The sequence below is a fragment of the Cricetulus griseus genome, chromosome 2, assembly GCF_003668045.3.
Source record: "Cricetulus griseus strain 17A/GY chromosome 2, alternate assembly CriGri-PICRH-1.0, whole genome shotgun sequence".
NCBI classification, from domain to species: domain Eukaryota; kingdom Metazoa; phylum Chordata; class Mammalia; order Rodentia; family Cricetidae; genus Cricetulus; species Cricetulus griseus.
The window spans coordinates 59579407-59607266 of record NC_048595.1 but is presented as its reverse complement, the minus strand read 5'-3'; the positions used below and the strand labels follow the sequence as shown (position 1 = coordinate 59607266).

General features: G+C 39.7%; 1 protein-coding gene across 1 annotated transcript; it reads right to left on the bottom strand.

Moving 5' to 3' along the window:
* Positions 1-8: 8 nt before the first annotated feature.
* Hacd4 (3-hydroxyacyl-CoA dehydratase 4) lies at positions 9-23482 on the bottom strand. The gene is made up of 5 exons (XM_035439810.1): positions 23355-23482; positions 15334-15446; positions 11188-11294; positions 5967-6089; positions 9-691 (listed from the first exon to the last, which is right to left on the bottom strand). The coding sequence occupies exons 1-5, from the start codon at positions 23475-23477 to the stop codon at positions 609-611; spliced, it is 549 nt and encodes a 182-aa protein (XP_035295701.1). The 5' UTR covers positions 23478-23482; the 3' UTR covers positions 9-608.
* Between the last annotated feature and the right edge of the window lie 4378 nt (positions 23483-27860).

Here is a 27860-nt window from a genome sequence, read left to right as displayed (position 1 = left end):
TGGCTCTACAGGTGGGGGCATTACTCTTTAGAGTAAGTACATGTAATATTCAAGGTGATTGGCTCTAAGGACAGGGACATTAGTCTATAGAGTAAGTTTATGTAATGTTCAAGGGTATTGGCTCTAAGGGCAGGGGAATATTTGTCTATAGAGTATCTAAGTATATGTAATGTTCAAGGTGATTGACTCAGGTGGGGGACATTTGTAGAGTATGTTATCCCAGAATTAAAGAGGATACTTTACAGCCTTCCCTTCCTATAAATCTGCTAGTTGTGATTGCAGAAGTTAATCAATTGGTTTCTCAAGTCAATTGAACTTACCCCTCTGAATCTATTTCTCATTAACTTTACACAGAAACATTCAGACTTCACACAGTATAAATGTAACTTGTGTGAAGTCCACAGCCCTGGTGCAGCAAGATGTGCTGTGTGTGTTGAGGATTTGTTTGTAAAGCACAGTCGATGAGGAACAGACTGTATGGTGTGTGCAGTAATAGGTTGTTGTCAAGTTCTGGGTTCTTTTTCTCTAGCAAATGCCCAGTGTTGTATTTGCTGCAGGTTAGCCCACCAGCCCGTCTTCTCTCTTATGCGATGGGCAGGAATGCTGCCTTACATTTTCTTCTGTTTGACAGAAAAGACTCTGAGGACATCTTTTCTTTCTGTGTAAAGATGGCTGTAGGTGAAATACATACCTACGGTGCAAAAGGAAGTGAGGTGGGTTAACCATTTCTTTGAAAAGAGCTGTAGTTTTAGGGAACAGGCAGAGGGCTGCTTGAATTCTAGGAGCAACACAATTGCAAGGGAGGCTCAAGAAGAGCACATGAAGGACCATCCAGATTTTATGTTAGAAAAGGAATGCAAGCAAACTTCTGCCCACTCACTCTACTGCAGGCTCTCCCTCCCCTCCCCCACTCTCTGATAGCCTTTCTTACTGCCTCTCAACTGTCTTTTCTTCTTTATTTATATGTGGTATTCTTACACTTGAGAACTGTTATCTCTCAGATGTGATTATTATCCTGATAATTTGTGAAGGGTAGAGTAAATAACAGAAGTCTTTTTCCAAGTTTCCCGGAAAACAAAGTTAGTTGATTAAGTTTGTTCAAATATGATTTTCTATTAGCCCACACTACATTTGATTAAATTACTTTGATTGCAGATTTCCTACATATGTTAACGTACATATTAGTGAGTTCAGTGTGGTTATTTCCACACATACATGTGGCATGCACTGATCAAATCTCACTTCCCTTCTGCCACTCTTCCAGACACTCATAAACACAATTCAACTTTCATGTCAATTTTTTAAATTTTCCTATGTAAGCAAGAACATTCTAGCTAGGTTAACATGCACTCCATTTCCATTCATTGTCCTGGAATAACAGGAATTACTCTTAACTGGCTAAATGTCACCACTGTGTGAGCATGAGCCATATTTTGTCTATCCATCCATGTTGACAAACTCTTCAGCTGGTTCCTTCTCTTTCTTTTGTAAATAGGACCACAATTATCACGGTATGCCTTCCCTTTCATTGGCTGCTAACTTCACTTCCCTCTGCCCTCTTTAGGGCAGCTGGATCATGTGTTAGTTCTATTTTTAGTGGTTTTTTTTTTTTTTTTTTTTTTTTTTTTGAGGAACTTCCACAAGGCTGCAGTAGTAGCCACACTAATTTGCATTCCCAACAAAGTTTCTTTTTCTCCACAGGCTCACTAGCATTTGTTTTTGTTGTTGTTTGATTGGTAACAGCCAATCTGACTGGACTGAAATGATAGCTCATGGATTGTGTTTCCCTGATGGTTAGTAAAATGCAATGTATTTTTCATAGTAATTTACTGTTTAAACATATACTTTATGTCTCTTCAGATCACAAACACATATTCTAATTGTATTATTTATTTCATATTAGATTTTTTGAGGTCTCTATCTTCTGAATAGTTGGTAACTATTCTCTCCCACTCTGTAGTTTATTCTTTTGCTCTATTATTTACTTAGCTTTCTAATTTAATGTCATCTCATTAATTCTTCCTTGTGTTTCCTGAACTATTGACATCTTATTCAAGAAATTATCATTTTTACCGTATCTTGAAGTCTTCCACTGGTACTTTCAGAGTTTTGATAGTTTAAGTTAATTTCTGTGTAGGGTAAAGGTCCCGTCATGTGTCAGTTTTCTGCATGTGTATATCTTGTTCTCTCAGAACCATGTGATTCTCTCATGTATATTGTTGGCATATTTATTTCTTTTTTATTGGCCTTTTATGCCAGTGTCATACTGTTTGTTACTGAGCCTTGTGTCTTTTTTTTGGTTTTTCTATACAGGGTTTCTCTGTGTGGCTTTGGAGTCTATCCTGGCACTCGCTCTGGAGACCAGGCTGGCCTTGAACTCACAGAGATCCGCCTGTCTCTGCCTCCGGAGTGCCTGGATTAAAGGCGTGTCTTGAAGTCGGGTATTGTGATGCCTACAGCTTTGTTCTTTCTGCTTTAGGATCTTTGGGGCTTACATACGAATTTTATGGGTTTTGTTGCTGTTCTGTGAAGCATGTTATTTCTTGTTTTATTTTTTTAAAAATTATTTTCTTAAATCTTACGTGTGATCATGTGTTTATGATACTCTCACATGGTGTGTGCTGGTGCATATACCATGTGTGCAAATGTACTGGCCAGAGGAAGACTTAGCTCTCAGCTTTATCACTCCCTGCCTTATTCCACTGAGACAGAGTCTCTCACTGAATTTGGAGCTGGGCTAGCAGACAAGCCCCAGCAATTCTCTTGTTTCTCTCTCCATCAACTCAAGAGTTACAGGTGTATATGGTCATGCCCAGCTTTTTGGTGGATGCTGGGGATTAAATTCAGGTCCCCATACTTGTATAGCACACCTCTTACCCACTGAGTGATTATCTCAGTCCTCAAAATGTCAATAGGGTTTTGATGGAGATTGTATGATTCCCTGGGTCACTTTGAACAATATGGACATTGAATAATTTCTGCCAATCCATGAAAATAGGCAGCCTTTCCATCTTTTAGACTCTTCAGTCTCTCACCAGTGTTTTGTACCTTCTGTGTAGAGGAATTGTACTTCCTTAGTTTGTTTATAGGTGTGTTTTGTGGTTATTGGGATTTAGATTTTGTTCTTAAAATTCTTCCTTAGTAAAAACAGAAATCAGAAGTGTAAAGTCCTAGGTAGATAGAGTTGTTTTGAATGAACCTTGAGTCAGAGAATGATATGGAGTGTGTCATGTCCAGCTTAGGTGCTGCCTTCATGAAAGGTTTGTTCTGCTGGTTCTGTCCTAGTACTCAGTGTTTCTTTCTCCTAGTAGTTCTGGTGAAGTCGTTAGTTGTCCCCTGCAACACACCTGTTGTTTTTTGTTTGTTTTGCTTTGTTTTGCTCAAGCTGGCCTCAAACTGATAAGCTCCTGTGTCATCCTCCCTAGTGCTGATATTTCAGGTGTGAGCCATCATACCCAGTGTTAAGATTTTCTGTGTCTCTGCAACAACATGGATAATTTGACTCCCTTCTTTCCTATGGATCTACCTTTTCTTTATCTTGTCTCATTGCTCTGACTAAAAGGAATAGGACACTGGAAAAGAGTAAGGAGAGTGGACATCTTGCCTTGATCCTCATAATAGAGGAAATACTTTGTTTTTCAACATTCAGTATGATATTAGTTGTGGGTTTGTCATACATAACTTGTGCTTGTATTTTATCATGGATGTTGAACTTTATCAAATGATATTTCTATGTCTATTCACATGACCTTTCTATATCATATGGTAGTTTGTGATGTTGAACCATTTTTGTATCTGGAAATGAAGCCTACCAAGTTACAGTGTATGATCTTTCTGATTTATTAGTATTTGTTGAAGATTTCAGTATCTATGTAGAGTGGGGCTGTTGGTCTATAGTTCCTCTTTATTTCCTATTAAATTTTGGTAATGCTGGTCCAAATGATTGCCTATTAATCTGAGAAGAATTGGTACTGGTTACTCTTGGTAACATTCATCGGTGGAGCCATCTTACGCTGGCTTCTCTGTATTGGGAGATTTATTACTAGTTTACTACTCATTAATAGCCCATTCAGGTTTTTCTATATCCTATTGAATTTCCGTAGGTCTTTTGTATCCAGAAATGTTTCCATTTTCCAATTTAATAGGTAGTTTTAATCATCTGCATTTCTTTGCTGTGGGCTGTAAGGTCTCCTTTAACATTTCTAACTTTATTTCTTTGGATCTTCTATGAGGGGTGGTATTCTAACTGAAAGGCTTGTCTTTTTTTTTTTTTTTTTTTTTTTTTTTTTTTTTTGTCCTTTCAAGGAAATAACTAGCTTTATTTCATTGACCCTTGTTACTTACAATTTCCTGTTTACTTCTGGTCTGATTTTTATTTCTCTCCATGCAGTTATTTGGGATGTGGTTTATAATTGCTTTCTTTAGTCCTTGAGATACATGGTTGTTTATCTGAAATACTTCTGTTTTTTGTGTTTTTATTCATTGTTCTTGGTATTGCTTTCTACATATCTTCACAGGTTTGGGATTCAGTATTTCCATCCATTAGTTTCAAGAATTTTTTTCCCTTGGACTTCCTCAGTGGACTTCTGTTTGTCTGTGGGAGAAAGTGAAAGCAGGGTGCTGCCAGCACCTAAGTTTCTTTGTGGTCCTCTTTGGGCCATGTGCCCTGTAGACCATAGCACTAGCTGAAGCCTCCAGGCCACTGCAGTTTTTACCTCTGTGGTCAGAGAAGCAATAGAATCACATAAGTCTGTCTTACCTGCAAGTGGCAGGCATCCATGCTTGTATGTGTGGGGATGGGTGGTCAGTCCCAGAACTGCTGTGATTTTACACTCTACTGACTATAACTGGTCTCAGAGGGCAAGCTGTCTAATCCCCTGTATTCAGCACAGCTTGCTGGGACTGTGTTCATTCACCCTTACCCAGAAAGGATTCCTCCCGACCTGGTAGTGTAGACAGCATGGCAAGTATTCATTTTGTGTCTATTGCTATGCCAGGTCTTTTAATATTACAGTGTTCTAGTTTCTCCCCACATTGTCTTGTACTCTCCTCAAAATGCAGATCCTTGCCTATTGCTAGTGTTTTCTTTGTGGGCAAAGTACTGATGCCTCTACTCAGCCATCTTGAAATCCCACACAAGTATAACTTTGTGTGCATGCATGCGAGTGTGAGTGTGTGTGTGTGTGTGTTCTTGTTTTTGAGACAGCATCTCTTTATGTGACCTTGCCTGTCCTGGAACTCACTATATATACCAGGCTGGCCTCAAACTAACAGAGATCTACCTGCCTCTGCCTCCCAAATGCTGGGATTAAAGGCAAATGTCACTAAGCCTGGCTCACGTATAACTTTTATGGGTATAAGTGTTTTATCTGCAAGTATATATGTGCACCACATACATGCCTGCTGCCAGAAGAGCAGGTATGGATGGATCTCCTGGAACTGAAAATATGCATGGTTCTGAACTGCCATGCGGGGCTGGAAACTGCACCTAGGTCCTCTATGAGAGCAGCAAGTGCTGTCAGCATGAAACCATAACTTCACTCCCTCCCCACAACTTAAGTTTTTGTTCTAAGTTTTCCTTGAGCCTTTATCACCAACTTCCTATTTGCCTGCTAGAAAGTGCTAGCATGTAAATCCAAAGAGAAACAAAATGGGTATAAATGAAAAAAGATAACCCTTCTGTTTGGCATTTTGTTTTATAGGTATGTCTTCATGATCAAAAGATGTCTATATTTCATGCATCTTGCAAGCATATTTTCTGCTAGTAGCATTGTTCTTGCTGTACAGCGAAATATTGTAATGCTTGATTTCATGATGCCTCACAAAAAGCATCAAGGGTTTTATAACCAGGCTATCTAGTTCATTGTGTTTGGCTTCCTTTTTAGCCCCACCCTCAGCATTTATCAATCTGTTTAGGTCAGTGGCAGTATAAACCACAAGAATGCAAAACCAAAATATCTACTTACCTATGAAGAGCATTATGAGATACAGTTTCAGCACGTAAGGGAAATAGGTGGATACATCAAACGGCAACGTGGCGTTGGTGCCAAATGACTCAAAATAAGGCAGTGACTGATAGATGGTAAATGCTGTTTAAAGAAGAGAGGATGGTAAAGATTCTCTTTCTGAGTTACAGATGTGTGTGCGTGCGTGTGTATCTTTAATGAAGGAGATTTTGAATCGGCAGTGACAGTTTTGTGATGACTGCTGAATCCTTTAGGTAAAGCTGCAACTTGATATAGAAATCGGTGGAGTGATTGTGTTGCTTAAATTGTCTCAGCACTCTGACCTAGTGAATTATTGCCCATTGTGTACCTGCTGTTGAATCCACATATTTCAGGCTTACATACAAAGACTGTAGCCTTCTTAAAATGATGACTTAAAAATACATATCTCTCCTCACTCACAAACAGGGAGACAGTCAGGTATGGGAAATGCTACATAGATTTTGCTCTTGGAGTTACATGATGCTTGTTTAACAGTGAAGACTCTGAAAGCTTCTGCAATAACAAAATGGACCTCCTCTGATCGTTTTGGAGCCATGACTGGCCTTAGAATGTCTTCTTTCTCCTCAGCCCAAGAAGAACTTACTACAAATCTGGAGCAACTCTGTGAGAAATGCTGACCTAAATTATTCTGTGGGAAGAGGTTAATTTAGTGTTAGATACATATAGAGGATCCATGAAACTATATCACATGTGTACATTTTTAAAAAATAACATTCCATGCAGTAAAATGACATGCTATAGTTATCTAGGCTGCTGCTGTCTGGGGAAGTGAAGTAAATGTACTTAAATTTTTGCATGTATGTAAGGACACTGCATGCATGCAGTACCTGTGGAAGCCAGAAGAGGGTGGTGGAGCCTCTGGGTCTGGAGTTAAAGACAGTTGTTGGCTGCCATGTGAGCGGGGAGAACTGAACCCAAGTCCTCTAGAGGAGCAGCTACTGTTATTAACTGCTAAGCCATCTCTGCAGCCCTGTGATGCACTATTTTTACCGTTTCCTATTAGTCTGAAGTTATTTCAGAATAAAAAGGGGTTGCAATGTGATAAAGTCAGGAGCTGAAGCAGATAGATAGGGGATGAGTGGCACTGGTGCAGGACTTCCAATGGACACCAAACATGCCAGTAGGCCCTGCCCCAAATGATGTGACAGACTTTGATGATCCCCCATACAAGGCTTCACCCTTTCTATGGAGCAGAAGGGGGATGGGATGGGGGTTGGTGGGGGGCATGGAAGGATGGCAGGGAAAGGGAACTAGGATTGATATATAAAATAAGATTGATTCTAATTTAAATAAAAAAATGAATTAAAAAAAAGATTAACAAGGGTTGCCTTCAAGTCTCAAGCATCCTGACATAGGAGTGGTTGCTTGGGTATTTATATGATCGTTGTTTATTTGTTGACTATATCAGACATGAAAATTACAGCTATAAAATTAAATACGAGTTATTAACCTTATTAAAAGTTAAGTAAGTTTCCTTCCCTGTCTAGCTTTATACTCTGGAACATTTGGCACATGCAGAGGAAAGATCACAGCAACCCTTCTGTTCTATCTGGAGTTAGTCATCATTAACACTGTGTCACCTATGTGCCTTGATTTTCTTCTGCTGACATTTTGTTTGGTTGTTGGGAGAGTAAATTTACAGTCTAGTAAAACAGAGGGTGTTGTGTGGCGTTCATATCAAAACAGGCTTCCCTCAAAAGGAAAAGGCTTAAAATTCTGAACACCAAGAATAGAAATGTTTCCTAGTGATCAATTTGGGGACCAAGAGCACCCCCTTATTCAGGTCAGCTGTTTCTGTGGGTTTCACCAGCCTGGTCTTGACCTCTTTGCTCATCACTCCTCCTTCTCTACAACTGGATTCCAGTTCAGTTCAGTGTTTAGCTGTGGTTGTCTGCTTTTACTTCCATCAGCTGCTGGATGAATTTATATGCTGGATGGCATATAAATTAGTCATCAATCTCACTATCAGGGGAGGGCATTTAAGATAGCCTCTCCACTGTTGCTTAGATGGTTAATTGGTGTCATCCTTATAGATCTCTGGACATTTCCCTAGTGCCTGATTTCTCTTCAAACCTATAGTGGCTCCCTCTCTTATGATATCTCTTATTTTGCTCTCCTCTATTCTTCCCCCTATTGTACAACCTTCCTGCTCCCTTATGTCCTCCTCATCCCTCCTCTTCTCCCCTTCTCATTCTCCTAGCTCCCTCCCCCCTCCCTCCTCCCCCCCATGCTCCCAATTTGCTCAGGAGGTCCTGTCCCTTTCCCCTTCTCCAGGGGACCATGTATGTCTCTCTTAGAATCCTCCTTGTTTCCTAGCTTCTCTGGTGGTGTGGATTGTAGGCTGGTAATCCTTTTCTCTATGTGTAAAATCCATATATGAGTGAGTACATACCAAGTTTGTCTTTTTGTGACTGGGTTACCTCGATCAGAATGGTTTCTTTCTTTTTTTTTCTTTTTTCTTTTTGTTTGTTTTTTGTTTTTTCGAGACAGGGTTTCTCTGTGTAGCTTTGGAGCCTATCCTGGAACTTGCTCTGGAGACCAGGCTGGCCTCGAACTCACAGAGATCCGCCTGCCTCTGCCTCTGCCTCCAGAGTGCTAGGATTAAAGGCGTGTGCCACCAATGCCCAGTGCTCAGAATGGTTTCTTGATCCAGACCCCATGAATGTGGATGTCAGTGAGGAGACCTGGGAAATCTATGGGGCCTCTTGTAGTAGATCAGTACTTATCCATAGCATAGGAATGGACTTTGGGAGCCTATTTCACACAGAGGGATACTCCCTCAGCCTAGACATATGGGGGGAGAGCCCAGGCCCTATGGCAAAAGATATGACAGACTCTGAAGACACCCCCCCTCAATGGAAGGCCTCACTCTCCCTGGGGAGCAGAAATGGTATGGGATAGGTAGGGTGTTAGTGGTGGACAGTGGAGGAGGGGAGGAAAAGGGAACTGGGATTGACATGTAAAACAATCTTATTTCTAATTTAAATAAAAAATGGAGAAAAAAAGAATAAATGAGTTGAGCAGCTAGCATGAAAATTTATAAATAAATATGCAAATCTAGATGTGTGAAAAAAAAGAACAGAAATGTTTCTTGTATACTTATTCATCCCTTATTTTTAGGGAAAGAGTCCATTATATAGCCTTTAGAAAAAAAATACTTTGTAAGTATAGTTTTAATTAACAAATCATAAAGTGTGTATTTATAGATCACAGTGTGATAATTTGATATATGTATACAATGCTGAATGATGAAAACATCTCATATTTTTGTAGTGAGATAACTGAATTTACTCTTTTGAAATGTACACTACTATTGGCTATACTCATGTTGCTGTACATATCTTACAATTGTATTTCTCCTGATATAAACCTTTTACCCTTTCCAACATCCAATCCTTTCATGTTCTTTATAGTATTTCCATATGCCAAGACAAATTAAATGCACTTAGCAAATTTATGAATGAGGGATTTCATTCTTTAAAAAATGGGTGGCTGGGCTTTTTGTTGTTGTTGTTTTTAGTGGTTTGTAAAATATCATTCTCTAGATTCACTGAATATAGTATATTCTAAATTTTGACAATTAATTTTAAAAACAAAAGAAAAATTTAAATTCTGATTTATTGTGTCTAGTCATCAGTAAATAGAAACCATGTGGTTTTCTTTTATATACTAGTCTTATAGTCTCATGATTGTTATTGACAACAGCACTCTCTTTAAAATGTCCTTGTTTCCCTGTAGTTGCTTTAACATGCTTTTTGCATTACTTAAAATCTTTAATCTTGACTTTCAGAAGAAACTCCCTGCAGCCTGTCAAATTCACTACTGGGGGGAGCATTTGTTCTTTGCTTAGCCTCAAGTTCTTTGAAAACTGCTTACGTTGGTTATTTAATTTTGCTTTATTAATACAGCCAGTAGTTGATCTCCTGTTTGTTGGGCATGTATACCAGTGCATATGAGAAAGGAAAGAAGCAAAAGACCAGGCTGATTCCCATGTGTATATATAGAACTAATTCAATGATATGGACATGCAACCAAAAATCACACAAATGTCTAGTTGCAACTGAGATGTGCTCTATAAAATAATAATCTGTGGTGCTATTCTAGGAACTACTTATTTGAAAAGTCAGAGGTCTCCCTCTGAAAGTGGAGACTCATGTGAGGATAGTCAAATGGTCACTGGTAGAAGTAGGATGTTTAGGAGTGGTGAGATGCACTCTAGCCAGACATGACCAAATTTCTAAGTATTTAGAAAAAAATCTAACTCTAGCTTCTCTACATGTTAAACCCAGTTTGGATATGTAAATAGACTTGGAGGTGAAATGAGTTGCCCCAAACTCATAGTTAATGAAGGTAAGGACCTGAACACTGATGCTTGTTTATAGCTCAGTATGCTGTAACCTGTGCAGGGCCACCTCTATCTTGAACTTTAATGCATTCTCTCTCTCTTTCTCTCTCTTTCTCCTCTCCTCTCCTCTCCTCTCCTCTCCTCTCCTCTCCTCTCCTCTCTTCTCCTCTCCTCTCTTCTCCTCTCCTTCCTTCTTCCCTACCTCCCCCTCTCCCCTCTCAGTCTTTGACACTGGGTCTGTCTATGTATCCTTGGCTGTCTATGTAGACCAGGTTGGCCTTGGTGTATCTGCCCTAGGGTTATAGGTAATGTGGGATGTCCTTCTATGTGCTGTGAATATGTGTTGCACTTATTGGTTGATAAGTAAAGCTGATTTGACCAATGGCCAGGCAGAATAGAGCCAGGCAGGAAATCCAAACAAAGATACAGAGAGAAAGAAGGTGGAGTCTGGGAGACACCATGTAGCTGCCAAAGGGGTAAGATGCCAGAACATTACCAGTAAGCCATGACCACATGGTAATACATTGACTAATAGAAATGGATTAATTTAATTGGGAAAGCTAGCCAGTAATATGCCTGAGCCATTGGCCAAGCGATTGTAATTAATGTTAAGTCTTAGAGTGGTCATTTGGGAACTGATGGGCAAGACTGGAAACCTCCAACTGAATTTTGCTTCTTAATGGTTTGTTTCTTTGCAGCAAGGAAATAGACTGGGGAACATATCATCAGTAAGCCAACAACTACTAAAAATAGCAGTTTCATAATCAAAAAATTTAATGAGTGATTAGAGATCAGTGGCTTATATCAGTCAGAAATATAACATAGACCTCTTACCTTCGGCAAGAACACACAGAGGGTAAATTGGCATCCACAGGGTTTGACTGAGCCATGTCAAGACAGCATAAGATGTTCCTATGACTGATAGCATGCTGTATGTGTACCTGGAAGGAGACACTTAGTTTATAAGCATCATTTGCTACTGCTGTCTGGGAAATAAGAGAAGAAAATATCTTCCTACAAATTAAACACTGGAATAAAATTGGAAGTGTGGGAATTACATGCTTTATTTCCTATAATTTAAGCAAGGAGGGAGTAAAAATGGTATATCCTGGGATGGGGAACCTCTGTCTCCCTGGCTTATCTCATGGGGTGGATCATAGATAATTATACAGCTGAACAGAACAAGAATGTAGCTCTTACCTCCTCCCAAGAAATTACAGCTATAAGCTTCCATGATTAATGACTTCAATTTTATTTAAAAGCCAAGCTCATTTTGTGCAGCAACAGCTAGGCGTCTTGAAAAGACAGACCCAATTGCACATGTTGTAAAGGATGAATTTATTAAAACACAACTCCTAAATTCATATCTGCCATCCTCTGTGACTGCTGTTTTGCCCCATTACACAATCAGAACTGGCCTTGGGAGGTTTGGGGTACAGTATGTTACCCAGCTAGTACCAAGTACTATTTATATGAATAAGCCAGTGGTGTCTACACCTCAGCACATCAGAATTTTCCAGATGGTCTATTGACTCACAAATTACCTTTCCTTTCTTTCCTCTGTAGTCAGTTCAGGATCCCAGGCCATCAGATGATACAACTCCTATTCAGGGGCAGCTCTTTCTCAGCTAAACTCTAGATTTTCATAGAAACACCCAAAGGTGTGCCTCCTTAGCACCCTAGGCAATCAGTCAAGTTCTCATTATTAACCACACAGTAACTAATTATCCAACTTAAGTTATCTATTTTCTTTTTTTGCTTGTGGTTTTGGTATCCTGTCTAAGGGTGCATTATAAAATACAACTTGATCTTTTGCATGCAGTACCTGATCCTTTCCCCCTTTGAATCTCTAAGGACCTTTGTCAAAACTTAACCCACACTAGAAGAGGTTATTACTGAACTGTTGATTCTGTTCTCTGATTGGTCCATGTAGTAGCACTGTACTCATAATTATCATTGCTCTGTAGTAAGTTCTGAATTGAGAAGAGTGAGACCAAGTATGTTCTTACAAAGGTTTTGACTCATGTGAGTTCAGATTTCTATGTGGATTTTAAAATCAGCCTCTCAATTTCTGCAACTAAACCAGTTGAGACTCTAACAGGGCTTGCAATGACTCTGCAGATTTGGGAGTATTGCCATCTTAACAATATTAAGTCTCCAATATGGAATGCCCTTCCATTTATCAAGATCTTTATTGTACAAGTGTAATGATACATCTTTCTGCCAGTGACTTGAACCCCACTGCCAGGTGGCCACCCAAAAGTAACACACACAGTCTTATATTATTTACAATGCTGTTGGCCAAATGACTAGGATTTCTTATCTGCTTGCTCAGTCTTAAGTATCAACTATAGCCATAATCTATATATTTATAAAGACTTATCTTATGGAGGACGCTGGCAGAATGTGTCCTGTCTTGCCAGGATCACATAGCAGCTCTAGAGCAGAGAGCAAGAGGAAGAGGAAGAGCAAAAGAACAACTTCCTTCTTGTCCTTGCTTATATTATATTCTGAATCTGCCTGCTATGTCACTTCCTGCTTGGATCACATTTCCTACATTTCCCAGAATTCTCCTTGACTCCTAATCCCACCTAACTTGCTGCCTCATTGACCAAACAGTGCTTTTTTCATTAACCAATAAGAGAGGCATATATACACAAATACTTCCCTCATCATACAAAGTCTACTTATTTTCGTTAAATGTATTCCTGAATGCACCATTCTGTTGGAATTTATCACAAACAGGATTGTCTTTGTTATTTTCATTTTCAGATAGTTCACTGAAAATACATACAGATACACTGGTTTGTATTGCTTTTGTTTTGTATAACTCCGATAAACTTGTTGGCCACTTACAGTTTTCTACCATCTGGATGCCTTTACATGTTTTCCCTAATTGCTGTGGCTAGAAATTCCAATATAATTTTGAACAGTATGGATGCCCTTATTGTGTTCTTAGGAGGAGTGCATCCACCTCATCGTGAGCTCTCATGTCTGTTGTGCTCTTTTCACAGGTGTCGTTAATGGGTTAAGTAAGATCCTTATTCGTTATTTTCTTGAGGCAAATTATTTCACATAGGTTGAGATAGATTTCCATCCCCATTTTACCCAGGGCTTTACTATGTGCTGTAAGGAAAACAAAAGCTTATGCATGGGTGCTCATGACAGTGTGTCTTGTTTCCAAAATGTAAGAGTAATACAAATATGCATCAACTATGTGGACAACCAAAAGGTGTTATGGTGATACGATGGAATATTATTTAGCCACAAAATGGCATGAAATACCATTATATGCTACAACACTTTATAAACCTAGAGAACGTTATTCCAAGTAAAAAGAAGATAGTAACAAAAGACCACATATTTGGTGACTCCATTTATATGAAACACAAAATAGGAAAACCCATAGAGATAATATGAGAATGGTTGCCAGGGCCTGGAGGAGGGAATCAGGAGTGATGTGTGCATATGGGTACGGTATTTCTAATAGGTGATAAAATTGTTCTTTGCCTGAATAACAGTGATGGTTGTACATCTCTTTGAATATACAGAAACTCACACATTTTATATTTTAAAAAGTTAAATTGTGGAAGGTAAGTTATATCCCAATAAAATTGTTATTTATAAAAAGTTAAGTGATTTGCCCAAGATTGTGTAGCAAATAAGTAGTAAAGGTGGACTTCATCCTGCTGTGTCCTCTATATTCCCAAATCATCCCATGATAATTTGCCACTACTTTCAGCATGAAAGTCATTTTGTTCTGTTGAGTCTCAGAATGGACACTGAGTTAGACAGAATTGTATTCCAATATATTGGAAAGCCATGGTCCCTATTGAGGAACCAATGCCTTGTATAAATAGGAAGTCACTGGCTACAAAAGTCCTAGTCTAAAATTCTATTTTAAAACATTAAATAGCTTACTAAGTACATGTACAATCTTTCCTAGTACTCAACCCATTGTTGAGGCTATGTTTTTAACTCAGCCAAATTGTGTAAAAACAGATTTACGCAAACCTAGCCAAAAGCCAGGACTCTTTTGGTACCTATTTGCATCTAGATCTTTGAAGCAGCTGTAGTTACTGAAGATGCCATAAAAGGACTAAGTTAGCCATTGGATCCCACTGGAGTTAAGTACAGAAATGGATGGGGGGGTACATTTTTCCCCAGAGAATTTAAAAATATTCCTGAAGTCATATAAAACAATTGTTGAATCTTGTTTCTCTTTGCTTTGATAAAACATTGACCAAAACCAACGTGGTGGGAGAAAGACTCCCAGATCATAATCTTTAACTGAAGGGAGTCAGGGCAGGACCTGAAGCAGTGATCAGGAACACCGATAGCTTACTTACTTCCAGATCCACAGTAGGATGGTCCCTCCTCCAGGTCAATCAGATAGAGGCAGTTCCTCAGTTCAGGTTCCCCCTCTTCCCAGGTGTCAGGCTGACAACTGAAGCTAACCTAACTATGACACCAATTCTGGGTTCTGACAACTAATGAAAGTCCTGTTTTGCTTATTAAGATAATTCATGCTAGAGCAAAGATAAGGTGCTTTCCATTAGTACATAGCTGTGAGGTCATTCCAGGTCAGTGTCCTGGCAAATCCTGGTGCTGGGATCCCAAGGGTTTGAATTTGCACTTAGAATACCAAGATTGGTTTTCAGTTTTCTTGATATGTCCATTACAGGAAGCCCTACCTATACATTTCTGCTTCAATATCAAACAGTATGCAAAGAGGTTGTTTTTCTGTCTTGCTCATTGTAACTAATGTGAACAGCCATTATTTCACTAAAGCAATTTTTCCTTGTTTTAACAGGTTGATTGATGATTGAGACAGGGTCCCACTATGTAGTCCTGGCTGGCCTTGAACTAGCTGTGTAGGCCAGGCTGGCCTTGAACTCACAGAAATCCACCTATCTTTACCTCTGAGATTAGGGGTGTGCACCATCATACCCGCTATGCCCAACAATTTTGCTTACTTACCTTACCATATCCAGTAGATTCCAAAAGATGAATAAAACACACACCACATATTTCTCTTGGATTTCCTCTTGACTGGTGATCACACCAAAAAGGATGACCACTCTCTCTGTGAGCTATTAAAAACACATTGAGAAATAGGATCATCCATTAGGCCATTTAGGTAATTTTCCAGTTTTACAAACCAGGACTATGTTTAAAAGAAATGCCTTAACTGGAAATACATTTTCTAAACTATTAACAATGGCTGTGTCTGAAAGAGCTGGGTGAATGGATGAATTTAATGTCCTACTTTTTTGTTTGTTTTTCTATACTTTTCTAATTATATATGATGAGACAAAGATAACAGTTTACCTAAGTCAAAATATTTCCTCTCTTCTTGACATATACCCATTTTTTGTTCACTTTGGCAAACTCCTGCGTGAGCGTCCACTACATATTAGATGGTATCGTGAAAACAATACTTCCTCTAGAGTTAGTGGCGGGGAATGTAGCGACAGTGCAGCAGGCTGAGGAGGGAAGCACAGAGGAGGAAGGAGATACTAGAAAGGATGCAACGAGGCTCCTGAAGCACCATTTCAGCTGCCTCTTGATGGATTGGAGTTGTCAAATAGAGTGGCTATGAGAAGAGGCATCCTAGACAAGAGCAGCTGAGCAGAAGCATCAGGGTGTCAATGTGAGGTGCCCTGAGGGAGGAGCAAGAATCACAGAGAGACTGGAGTGGATGGTATGGAGAAGGGAAAATGGGAAAAGAAAGTGAAAATATGTTTGGGGCTGGGTTGTCAAGGGTTTTGAATGACAGGCTAGGAAATTTCCATTTTAATCAATAGAGAACCCACTGTAATTTTTTTTTCCTTTTATGGGCCAGTAATATAACCCTAACCCTCATAAGCCAGTGGAAAATGGAAAGAATTTAACACATTCTTGGAATATATGTTATATATGCTAAGTTACAAGCATCTAAAGATCATTGAGAATTCACATGTTTTTGGCTGACCTCCAATTTCCAGCTTAAGTACAACGCAGTTCTCATTCCCTACAGAGTATAAAATGTCCTGTGTTATACTATCATAGCCTGTACAGTCTACATTTTTGTGTTTAATAGGGCATTTCTCTTTGCTCTCAGTGGTCAAAAGGTAGATTTGAGATTGACAGAGAAAATATAAAAGGGGTTGATTTGTCATTTCTCATAGCCGGCTTTGTTTTTTAAAGCTGATTAAGAAGAAAAAGTCTGGGATAATCCACAACAGAATCATGGGCTGTTCGAGTAAAAAAAATCCCAAGATTTGCCAACAGCAGTTCACATGATCAGAAACCCACATGTATAAGCTATGTCAGCATGTTTATGACTACAGAGGTGAGTCAAGAGGGCCCTTGCATGGCTAAGGGGAATTAGACATGATTCAAACTTAGTCAATCTATGGGAGTTATCCATAGGGCTCTTTTCCCTTGGTTAGTCTTTAAGATATAATGATCTCCTTTCTTGATGTGACTTTATCATGTCTATATGAATTCTTCCAAACTGCAGTTTAAATAACTGAATAATGCAGTCTGGCAGCTTTTGGATGGAAGACCTGAACATCTCACAAATACTTCAGCACTACCTTATCTTGCATTTGATTAATGCCTAAAACTCAGAGAACCTATGTTTTTGCTAAAACTCTCAGGAAGTACACACAGAGATACATACAGCTTAGATTTCTAATCTCATGGCTGAGTATTTTAAAACGTTAGATCTATGGAATCCCTCTACATGGAACAGTCTTATATTAGCCCCGACCCCACTCTCACTTGGATGAAATCTGGGAACCAGAGAATTTAAATGCTCTGTCTACACCATGGGTGAATGAGAAGCAAAAGTCTCCTGGTCACTGGATTTATAAGCAATCCATGATGTCATGTTCCCTTTAAATGATGAGGGCACAGAAAAATTTACCAGTGAGACTGGGACTACATGATGAAACTCCATTAAAATATCAGTGGAGGCTCTGTGGTTCCTTAGCAATGGGGTCACTAGTTACATAAAAATACAGTCAATATGGCCCCAAATGCCAACCACAGCATGCATATGGACATAGGAAGATTGCTGCCATATGCATTGTTACACAATGTCAACCTAATTCATTATCTGATGGTTGTTTAACTATATTCAATGGCAGCCCAATAGAAGCATTTAGTTAGAGATATTAAGTTGATAAAAGTCAATACTTACTATTTTCTGCCAATTTCCAAATTTACAGTTTTTCATTTAGTCAATATAGTAACTCTAAGAAGGCACTTTTACTATTTATTTGCCTTATCCCAAAGCGCGGACTATAGTGACTTCCTTCAGGCCTGGAATCAAAATCCAGACTTTTTAAGTCCTGTATTCAGTAGGATCTTTTCATTTTTGTCATTTTGCCACTGAAGAAACTAATGTCCAGACAATGGTCTGTGCTTTAAAGGAGACAGTTCAGCAGCTCATGGCACTTTCCAGGTAGGCCTAGTGACCTGAATAAGCAATCATGGAACCCTCATAAAGGTGTAAAGAGAAGAGATGCCTCAGCCTTATCCTCTGATCTCTATATGTGAAGCCTGAACATATGTTTTTTATTAAAAATTTTACCGAAGTTATGTTGTTAAATAACAAGATACTTTGTTAAAATGAAGGGTTTCTCTCCTGAACATGGCTGGCTCAAGCAAGAAACTCAAAATAAACCCAGTGATCCACAAACAAAAGAAGGCATGAAGGTGGGGAGTGGGGCTTACTGAGGAGAAGCTCCTAAGAGCAGTGGAAAGAGGCATGGAAATGACCAAAATTCATTAAGAAATGTATGAAACTTTTTTTAAGAAATAGGAAAAAATGAAGGGGTAAAAACAGCATCCAACGGTAGGAGGAATTTCTCAACTCTTAAGAAGTTTCAATCTCAAAATTATTATTTTACCAAAATTATAACTATTTTAAGTCCTATCCACATTTTTAAAAACCACAAAACATATTTTTATGTGCACGTATACATGCTTGAATATGAGGTGATCTGTGTGGAGGCCAGACGTTGTTGTCCAGTGTTGTCTTCTGTCTATCGCTGCCCACCACACTTAAGACAGGTCTTTTCACTGAACCCAGAGCTCACTGATTCATCAAGACCATCTGGTCAGTCAGATCGGGGTCACCCTTCCTCCACCTGCCCAGCACTGGGAGTTGAGGTGGATGCCACCACATCTGTGCCTTACTATAAGTGACAATTAACTGTGGGGTGGGAGGGTTATGTGAGTGTGTGATGTGAATGCCATGGTACACACTTGGAGGTCCAAGAACAACTTTTGGGAGTTGTTCTCTCTCCCCACCTTAAGAGGGTCCCAGGGGATTGAACTCAGTGTGCCAGATTTGTGGCACAAGCACTTTACTCACTGAGCAACCTCTCTGACTAATGACATAAAGGTGGTGATATCTTGTTTGTGCTTTAACAAATAAAGCTTGTCTGAAGAGCAGAGTTTGGAGCTAGCCACTAGTTAGCCATAGAGGCTAGGCAGTGGAGGCACACACCTTTAATCCCAGCACTAGGGAGGCAGAGGCAGGCAGATCTCTGAGTTCAAGGCCATCCTGGGCTACATGAGATTGATCCAGTCTAAAAGAGTCAGTTGGTGGTGGCTCACACCTTTAATCCCAGTAATTGGGAGTCACATACCTTTAATCTCAGCACTAGGGAGGTGGAGACAGGAGTAATGGCTGAGCAGAGAGAGGAATATAAGGCAGGAGGAGACAGGGGCTCATTGCATTCAGTCTGGGAATTCATAGGGACATGATCACCCCTTTGGTCTGAGGATTCAGCAGAGGTAAGAACTAGTAGCTGGCTGTTTTGCTTCTCTGATCTTTCAGCATGAACCCCTATATCTGACTCTAGGCATTTATTATTGATTCCAACTAGGATTCATGCTACACATAAATTCCTTCAAAATACTTTTTAAAAATTTATTTATCTGTGGCATGTATGTGGAGTATTGACTCAGAACATCCAGGAGGTTCTTGTCTTAATGTCTAGTTTTTAAGGAAAAACTCCATTAAGGAACAGAGCCTTGTCTGGATGTTAGTTTTGGAGTGGCCACCAAAGTGACAAAAATGAAAAGATCTTAGTGTTTAGAGTCATATTGCCCATAATTCAGTTCCAGATCTATAGGAAGTACTGTTTGCAGTACATTTTTCTGCAGAGATAATGAAGACTGTGGATTTTTAAAAGCCATTCTGCATTTGTACCCATCCACTGAAGGACTCCATGGATCAAAATGACCATACCTAAAGACTCTAACATTTCCATGGAGTGAACTGTGTGTATCGTTCACTTACCACTTGACACATCAGCAGCTTTATCTCTAGTAAAAAAATCCTATCCTCAAGGGAGAGAAATCTGTGACATCTTTATGGAAAGTACAGAAATGACTTAGTCTGGCAGTGAAAGTCAGCTGCTTCCCAGCCTAGAGAAATCAGACTGGGATTTACATGGGAGTTAGACATTCTCCTTTGAGATTCCATCATGTGTGACAAAAGGACTGTGACAAGAGTTCACCTTGCCTTCAACATAAACAGGAGACAGAGCTGGTGACATTGGTTAATATGAAATGTTTCTTGCACTTGACTATCATGGATGGAACCTATGGGGGCATGATAACTTAGAGAAAATCATTGTAGTACTTTGATTTGTAATTTTTTTAATTGCCTAAACATGTTTAAGACATGTGCAGCAATGTCTGTGGAGATTGATGAAGGGCAGGATATGGCACTGAACCACTTGATGTCAGCTAAACTATATTCCTCTGAGAGTTTCCTCTGAGGTGTACCCATCAAACACTGTGGTACAAAGGATTAGCTGGGGTTGTTTTCCCTTTTGTCTAAGTTAAAATGTCTACACATTTTCATCGAGAAAAGTTTCCATGGCTTCTGCAAAACTGAAGACTGAGCAAAGCCTTCAAAATCAACCCTTCAGGCATGGCTGTATTCCCATTCTACAAAGGCAAGGTTTTGGTTTTCTTTAAAGAAGTAAGAATCAACTAGTCCCCATTTAACTTTTTTTTTTAACTAAAGCAATGAAATATGCAAGTTTGTTTGAAGGAAAGAGCTAGAAAGGGAAAGCACTTAGCTTTCATGTGTACTATCATTTTAACATGCTTCTTTTGTATCTTTTGAAGTTTCCCACTTGAAACCAAGAATATCAAAGTTTGTTATATTTCTGTATATAATTTAAGTGATATATAATTAGTACAAACAGTAATTCTATAAACAGCTTTTTGTGTTATAGTCCTGAATTTTTCCTCATGAGTATTTTAAAAATAAAATGTAGATGTTTGCTAAATAACTACTGTCTTATAGTGTGTGTTTTCTCTGCTTTTTTTGTTTTAGCAATTGCATATAATTTTAAAAATTACAGTTTATTGCTTACTGTCAGATATGTGAGTGTAAAACACTTAATAACTCAGAACAATGAGCAAACCCAAATCTACCCTCATTCCCTCATCACCGGCTCTTGACAAATGTTACATTAGTTGTTCAGCTAGCTAATCCCTATCCATTGTTCATTGTAGCTGGAGCTAGTTATCATGACATCTGTTCTCAAATGGGCACATTCCATTGTGGCTTTGTAATGTTGTGAAGGTAGTAATGTCAGAATAACATCAAAACTCTATAGATATAGCTTTTGTCCTCTTTGAAGCAGCAGGATAATATATATATATATATATATATATATATATATATATATATTGCATGCAGTCAACCATAATCACTGTAACTCAGTTGCCATAAGTACTATTTCTTTGTTTAAAAATAGGGAAATAGGAACACCACAGATGATTACACAACCTAGCGTTTTGTTACATTATTTTTAAGCAGAGTATTTGGGGTTGTCTCGGAATGAAGAAATTCTAATTGTCTGCAGAACTTTAGTCAGGAAAGACACCCAAAGAAAGACTTCGAGTACAAGGCTTTTATAAAGCTTTTTGAATGTCATTCCCATTCTGTGAACAATCAAGTAAGAGAGTAAGCCAGACAGGCACATCAAAAAGGCTGTGTTCATGTCTGGGTTGCTCATAGCCCAGGATGCTCATCCTCCACCCTGGTACCCTGATCCCTGCTTGTCCTTCCCCAAGACTGAAGACTTAAAGGTCACTGGGCTCCATTAGCGCTGGACTTAGCAAACTGGTTGTTTAATAATAAATGTGCAGGTGTATTTGTTATCATTTTTAAGTGACCAAATCAGGAGTTGGTTCTTTTGGTTTCAATGATGGTTCCATATGCTATTTGAGATTTACTTATTGGTGTTAAAAACCATGCTTGAATGTTCTGGAATTTGTATACCTCTGAGAAATCAGAGGTCCCAGTTCTATAGTAATTTTGATTATTAGGTAAGTCTAGGTAATTTTGTCAAGCAAACAGTATGTGTGTGTTTTCTAGGGATATCTTAAGCTCTCACTCAGTCTTCTTCCTGACTAGGTCTAGATCCATGGTGTGAATTAACAACAGCTAAACTAACACAAACTTTTGAAAATGCTGAGTTACCAAGAGATTAGTAATAGCCAATGTAGCCTAAAGAACAAAAACATGTCAAAAGCCCTTTAAGGAAGAGTGAAAGTGATAACATGACTCAGATTCCAGATGAACTTGATACAGCGCCTAGTGAATAATTCCATGTGATCGAATGCAGCTTTCATGTAATCTGAGTCGTCAGTTCTGCTCTCCAAAATTAGTATTCAGCTGTACACGTTTTGTTATTTTCAAAATACAGCAGATCCACTAAGTCAGAAATTCCAATAAATCTTGCTTCTAAATAAATCACTGCCCCGTGATTGATCTGTGCCCCATTTCAGTTTGTAAAGTGATGTGTTTAAGGAGATTCTATGTACCTCTTAGCTGGTTAATTTTAATTTAACTACATTGTACATTATTATCATCCCCCTTTGTAACATTTGATACTTCAACATTTAAAATGCCTTCATTCTAAAGAATAGTTTACTAAGTAAAATTAAATCTATCCCATACCTTTTAAATCATTGTGTGTGTATGCGCACACATGCCCCCCCACACACACACACACATGTGCTGCAGTGCATGTGTGGAGGTTAGAGGACAACTTGAAGGAATTAATTCTTTCCCTTTATAGTGTGAGTTCAAGAAATCAAGCCCAGGCCATCATGCTTGGCAAATGCCCTACTCAACCATCTCTCTGGACCATTCTTACTGTGCCCATACATTAATACTTTTAATATTTGCAATACTGGGTTCTTACTACATTCACGAGGGTTATACTGTTATTTGCATCTTTTAAATTTTTCATGGTATTTCAAGCAGATTAACACAAAGATCTATAAGTTTTAACCTCTACGTTTATATTCTAAGCACTTTTCTGGGTATTTAAATACATCAAGATTCTGGTATTTTAGGAAAAGTTTGTTTTCCAGTCTCTTTTAGGATAACTAAGACTATGCTCATTGAGATGGCAATTCCTGGGGTTCTAATGCATATCCATGTAGTCACCTAATCCTTATTTTGTCTTTCTCATGGAAAATGCTATTTTATTTTATTTTATTTTATTTTTTGTCTTAACTCAGCAATGATTTCCTAAGTGGAGTGTCTCCTAGGAGTAAATTTCCAATTTCTGTTAAACTGCATTTAAGACAAGTACTATCATTTTGGTTTTTAATCCCCTATTCTCTCTTACCAACAGCCTACCGCTGTGGTGGTATAACCCTACATTGGCCAATAGAAGAGCCAGGCCTCAGATCCAAGTCCAAACACTTTGGCTCTGAGCATGTCCTCTGCCGTATCTACTTCAGAAGGAGGTTCATGCAGAGTGGTAAATGGCCATTGAATCTCCAGGGCAGGATCCATGCAGTGCACAGGCTGGCCAGGGGGATTCCCCAAACTCTGCCAATAGGCAGTTCTAACTGCTATGGTTAGAACTACGGATGAATCCTGTCATAAAAATCACTAGGAATTATAAATAGGATAAAGTAAAAAATTAAAGAGACTATAATAACATCATGATTAAACTTACCTGTAAAAACCTTGGGAAAAGATGATTTGACTCAATGCCAATATAAATGTGCAGCAGCTCCAAGAGGGAAATAAATTGGCAAACCCGCATAACCAGCCCAATGGCATAAAACGTGTCGACCATTGAATCTGTGTCAGTGAGCGACAAACATATAGACATGGTGAGTCCAAACTGCATCAGAGTGCACATTTGTAGAGTACTGCAAAATACAACTGAGATGGTTTTCTTTATTGTATGTTCAAAAAAAAATCACTTTAAGAAAGCTACTGAATTGTAGCAGTGAAGTGAGATATATCTCCTCCAAGTACTGTGGTACTTACCAGAAGTGCTGGAGAACTCATAGGAAACATGTGGATACTTACAGAAAGCTTGTATAGTTCTTTCTAAATTGGGCCTCTTCCAGAAAGAACTGAAACTTACAAAGTCTTCACAGCCAGAGTTGTTGTATCTATTCCCAATACATGAGATTCTCACTTAATTCCCACACAAATGTAATCAGACAGAAGCTAAACCCCTTCGAGTGTAGATAGTTTGGGAGTGAAACTTGGGGGAAAAAATATCTGCTGTGCTCAGCTTTTTCATTGACCAGAAAAAAAGACTAGAAAACCGATTTAGAGAAATTTTATAGAAATGACCCTGGTAATGCTATGATTGATGTCAAATACCAGGTCTGTCTGTACTTGTACTTTCCTACACACTAGGAATTTGACTAGTGACTTTGGATTTGTTTTAAGCACTGAACTTTGGAATTGTTATTATGAGAGGATATAACTGAGATATTCCCCTTGGAGGGAACTGAACTAGAAACGAGCAGATGGCCCTCTAATGACAAACTTGTTGCTTTAAGATCATAAAATCCTGCCATGTTTGGAGATCTCTAATGGCAATTTTTTAAAAAAATTTTACTGCTTCCAGGCATTCGAATGATCATAATTGACCAGGCACTAGGGTTTATTTTCTTGGTGTCTCTGTAGATGCCCCTCTCAGAGACAATTCCTGACACACCAGTAGTCTACACTCCTACCCGCTGCCTGTACCATCACACAAGTTCATTGCCTAGGGCAGTGGTTCTTAACCTGGGGGTGGAACACGCCTTTCACAGGGGTTGTTTATCAGATATTCTGCATATTAGATATTTACAATTCATAACAGTAGCAAAATTACAGTTACGAGGTAGCAACAAAATTTTGTGGTTGAGGGTCACCACACATGTGGAACTATATGAAAGGGTCAAAACATTAGGAAAGCTGAGAACCCCTGGCTGAGGAAATGGAGTTGGTCTCCCACTCCATTGTTCTCAGCCTTCCTTTCAAATGAACAAAACCATTTATGTTTCTCTAATCATACATAGCTGCTACAATTACAGTGGCATATCATAAAGACACCGATGGCTAAAGCCACTTTCCCCACTGGGGACCATATTAGAATTCTTGCTTGGGGCACAGGATGTTAGTGACCTGCAGTCTGCCACACAGTCTCACCTAGCCTTCAAGGTACACAGCTGATGGCCTCCTACCACTTGTATCTCAGCTTCCCTCTTAGTATGCATAGCTGACACTCGGCCGTAGTTCTGAAATTAACAAAGGCAAGAAGAACGTGTACATTTTCAGAAAGATTGGGAAACATAAAATGGTCTGTGGCAGCCCAGGGGATGGGTTTCCTTATGATACATGAGTCTCAATTGATGAACTCAGCACGGTTTTTTTCCAGCCATGCTCGTGTTTGTTTTTAGCTAAACCAGCAGTTGCTCAAATTGTCGAGTCACCAAACAGTTGTAAACTGTGATGACACTCACTCATGTGGGGATGGAACACAGAGAGAATGTTGTTTTGACAGTCACTTGGTGATTCATTCTTTAACAATCTGAAATGAATAGATTAAAGAAACATCTTGACTTTTTAGGAAACTGAGGGAAGCTTATGATTCAAATCCTCAGCACCAACTCCACATAGGTAACTAGTCATCAGTGTGCTGTGTCATGTACATATTACTTAAGGGGTCAAGCAGGGTCTTGGGGATCTAACATTTGTCATTCAGTTACCAGTAATCTTTAGCTACTCTAAACCCGGGGAATAAAAATCAATGGAAGAATTTCATTAATTGCTTTGCATAGAATGTCAGGCTGGAATTTACAGATTCCTCAAAATGCATTAAATCTTTGAGTTTGGCACAGAACCAAAAAGGAACATCCCAATGATATGACTTTGCTTCCAAAGCACCCTGCCTGCTCTGGGGCAAAATGGGTCCCTTCCCCTTGGCCTCACCTTCTCCTTACTACAAAAAGGTTTAAGTTTGAAATAAGAAAGTATGGTTATGGAAAAACAAACCCTAGAGAAGGAAATGATGACAGGCAAGCTGCCCAGAAGTTCAAAATTAAAATCAATATAACAAGATGAAAACAAGGAATAAAAGTTAAAAATCAAAACTGCCTCAGAGTTACCTTTTCCAAATGAGAAGAATCTGGCCGTCATATTCGTCAGTATCCATGAGTGGCCACAGAACTGGATTAGGTAATAGATGAAAAGATATGCATTCTTTCTATACCTATAAACACAGGGAGATGCCATTAAACACGTCCTTTAATGTACCAGTCACACTGAGCAAGGGGAAGAAAAGTTCTGTGTCACAATTCTGTGTCGGGGTCTTTCAGTGGGTTGGCACTCCAAACCCACTAAAGTTTGATGGGACGAATTTATCTAACATGAATATATTGATTGAAGTTGCTGAATTGATTGAGGTTAGTTCTTTTCCATCTTGATAAAATTCTAACCTTGTTTCTCTAACGTCTACAGCCATTACAAAGATAGCTTTGAAATTTCGAAGGGACAGGGAAGGAGCATGAATGCAAAAGGACTGATTTGGGCTGCTTGAAGCCCAGTAGCTAGGCTTGCTAAATGAATGAAGAGCTGGCTTGCCATTATCAGAGGGGAGTGGTCACAACTGGGCAACTCAGTAACTGGGTGCACCTGACTTTTGAGTACCTTGTGATTGGGTTACTCTCCTCTTGCCACCACCTCCTGTTGTACTTTACCATAGAAGCCAGCTCCCTTCATCGCACACTCATAGAAAGCAGCTTTTTTATTTTTTTGCGCAGGCCAAAAAAAAAAAAAAAGAAGAAGCAGCAGCAGAAGAAGGAAGTCAAGCTGAGTGTAAAAATGTGTTGTGCGTTGCTGGGAGATGACTAAGAGAAGATTGACAGATCCTTGGTTCCAGGGAGTTCCGAAAGGCAGTATGCAGAAGGGCTCCCCGGTGTGCAAAAGGATGGCTGGAGTGGCCTTGTCAGCATAAACAAGGGCTTCTCTTAGCTGGAGATGGGAAACCTCGAAGGAACAAGTATGTAAACTGGGAAGTCGATTCTCAGAACAGTCAACAGATGACCAAAACTGCTAAAGGGATTAGGAAGGGGAAACTCCAACCCAACCAGAATCACCTGGTTTTAGTAAACACACACCCCAGGCCCTAGTTTTCCTGCAACCCCTCCTGTGATGGACGCTGTTGCTATTGGACGCTCTGAAAATGACCCTGCACCAAAGTCTAGGGCAAAGAGTGACAAGGAGGAAGGGAACAGACTAGTGGGAGTGTACAAAGTGAAGAGCATGCATGCCTGTCCTTCCTTATCTCAAAAAAAAAAAAAAAAAAAAAAAAAAAAAGAGGGAAACAGCGGAGCCTCCTTCCGGAGTTTGTGGAGAAAATGCGATCCCTTAGTACCAGGCAGGAGCAGCAGTAAATGTTGAGCAGAGTCAGGGGCGTCGCCAAGTGGAAGCCGGTGGGGGGGGGGGCTTCTGTCTAGCGCACTGGCCCCTCCCACCCCACCGTCCCGCGCCCTACCTGGGCTGCAGCCAGGTGGGCAGCACCGAGGGCCCCATGGACCACAGTCTGCACCTCCAGCGCCTCCGGGAAGCTGCAGGACCCGGCTGGGAAGGCACGAGGGACGGCCCCGGAGCTGGGCGCGGAAGGGCGGGGCTTCAACACACTCAGCAAGTTTTTTTTTTTTCTTTCTTGTTAAAAAAAAAAAAAAAAAGGTCGTGAGATGGGCAAGAGATGAAAGCCAAGTTCCTGCCATGCTGTTTAGGATAGCTGGCTGGGGCACGGAAAGTACGCAGGATGAACAAACACGTCCTCATCCCAGGCTCCTGATCTGTGGATGGAGAGGCTAGGAAAGCGGAACAGGTTCTAACTAGCCTCCAGTGTGCATGAATCCCATAGGTGAGCTTGATTTTTTTTTTTTTTCTTAGAAACCCTAACGTAGAAGAATGTTAGGGAAGCTAGTAGCACTCGGCCCAACACCTTTTCAACAGGAACCAGAGCCCTCCAGAAATCCATCCCTGTCACGCAGAGCCCCGGGTGACAGTGATGTGCACAAATGCACGTCACTCATCGCGCGTTAATGCAACTGTCCATGCCAACACTTCTGGACTCCTTTCCCTGGTGTCTCGGGGCGATGGCATCCCCACCTCCCGGGTTTGTGAAAAAGGGAACAAAAACAACCCCAAAGAGCTTTTCCCC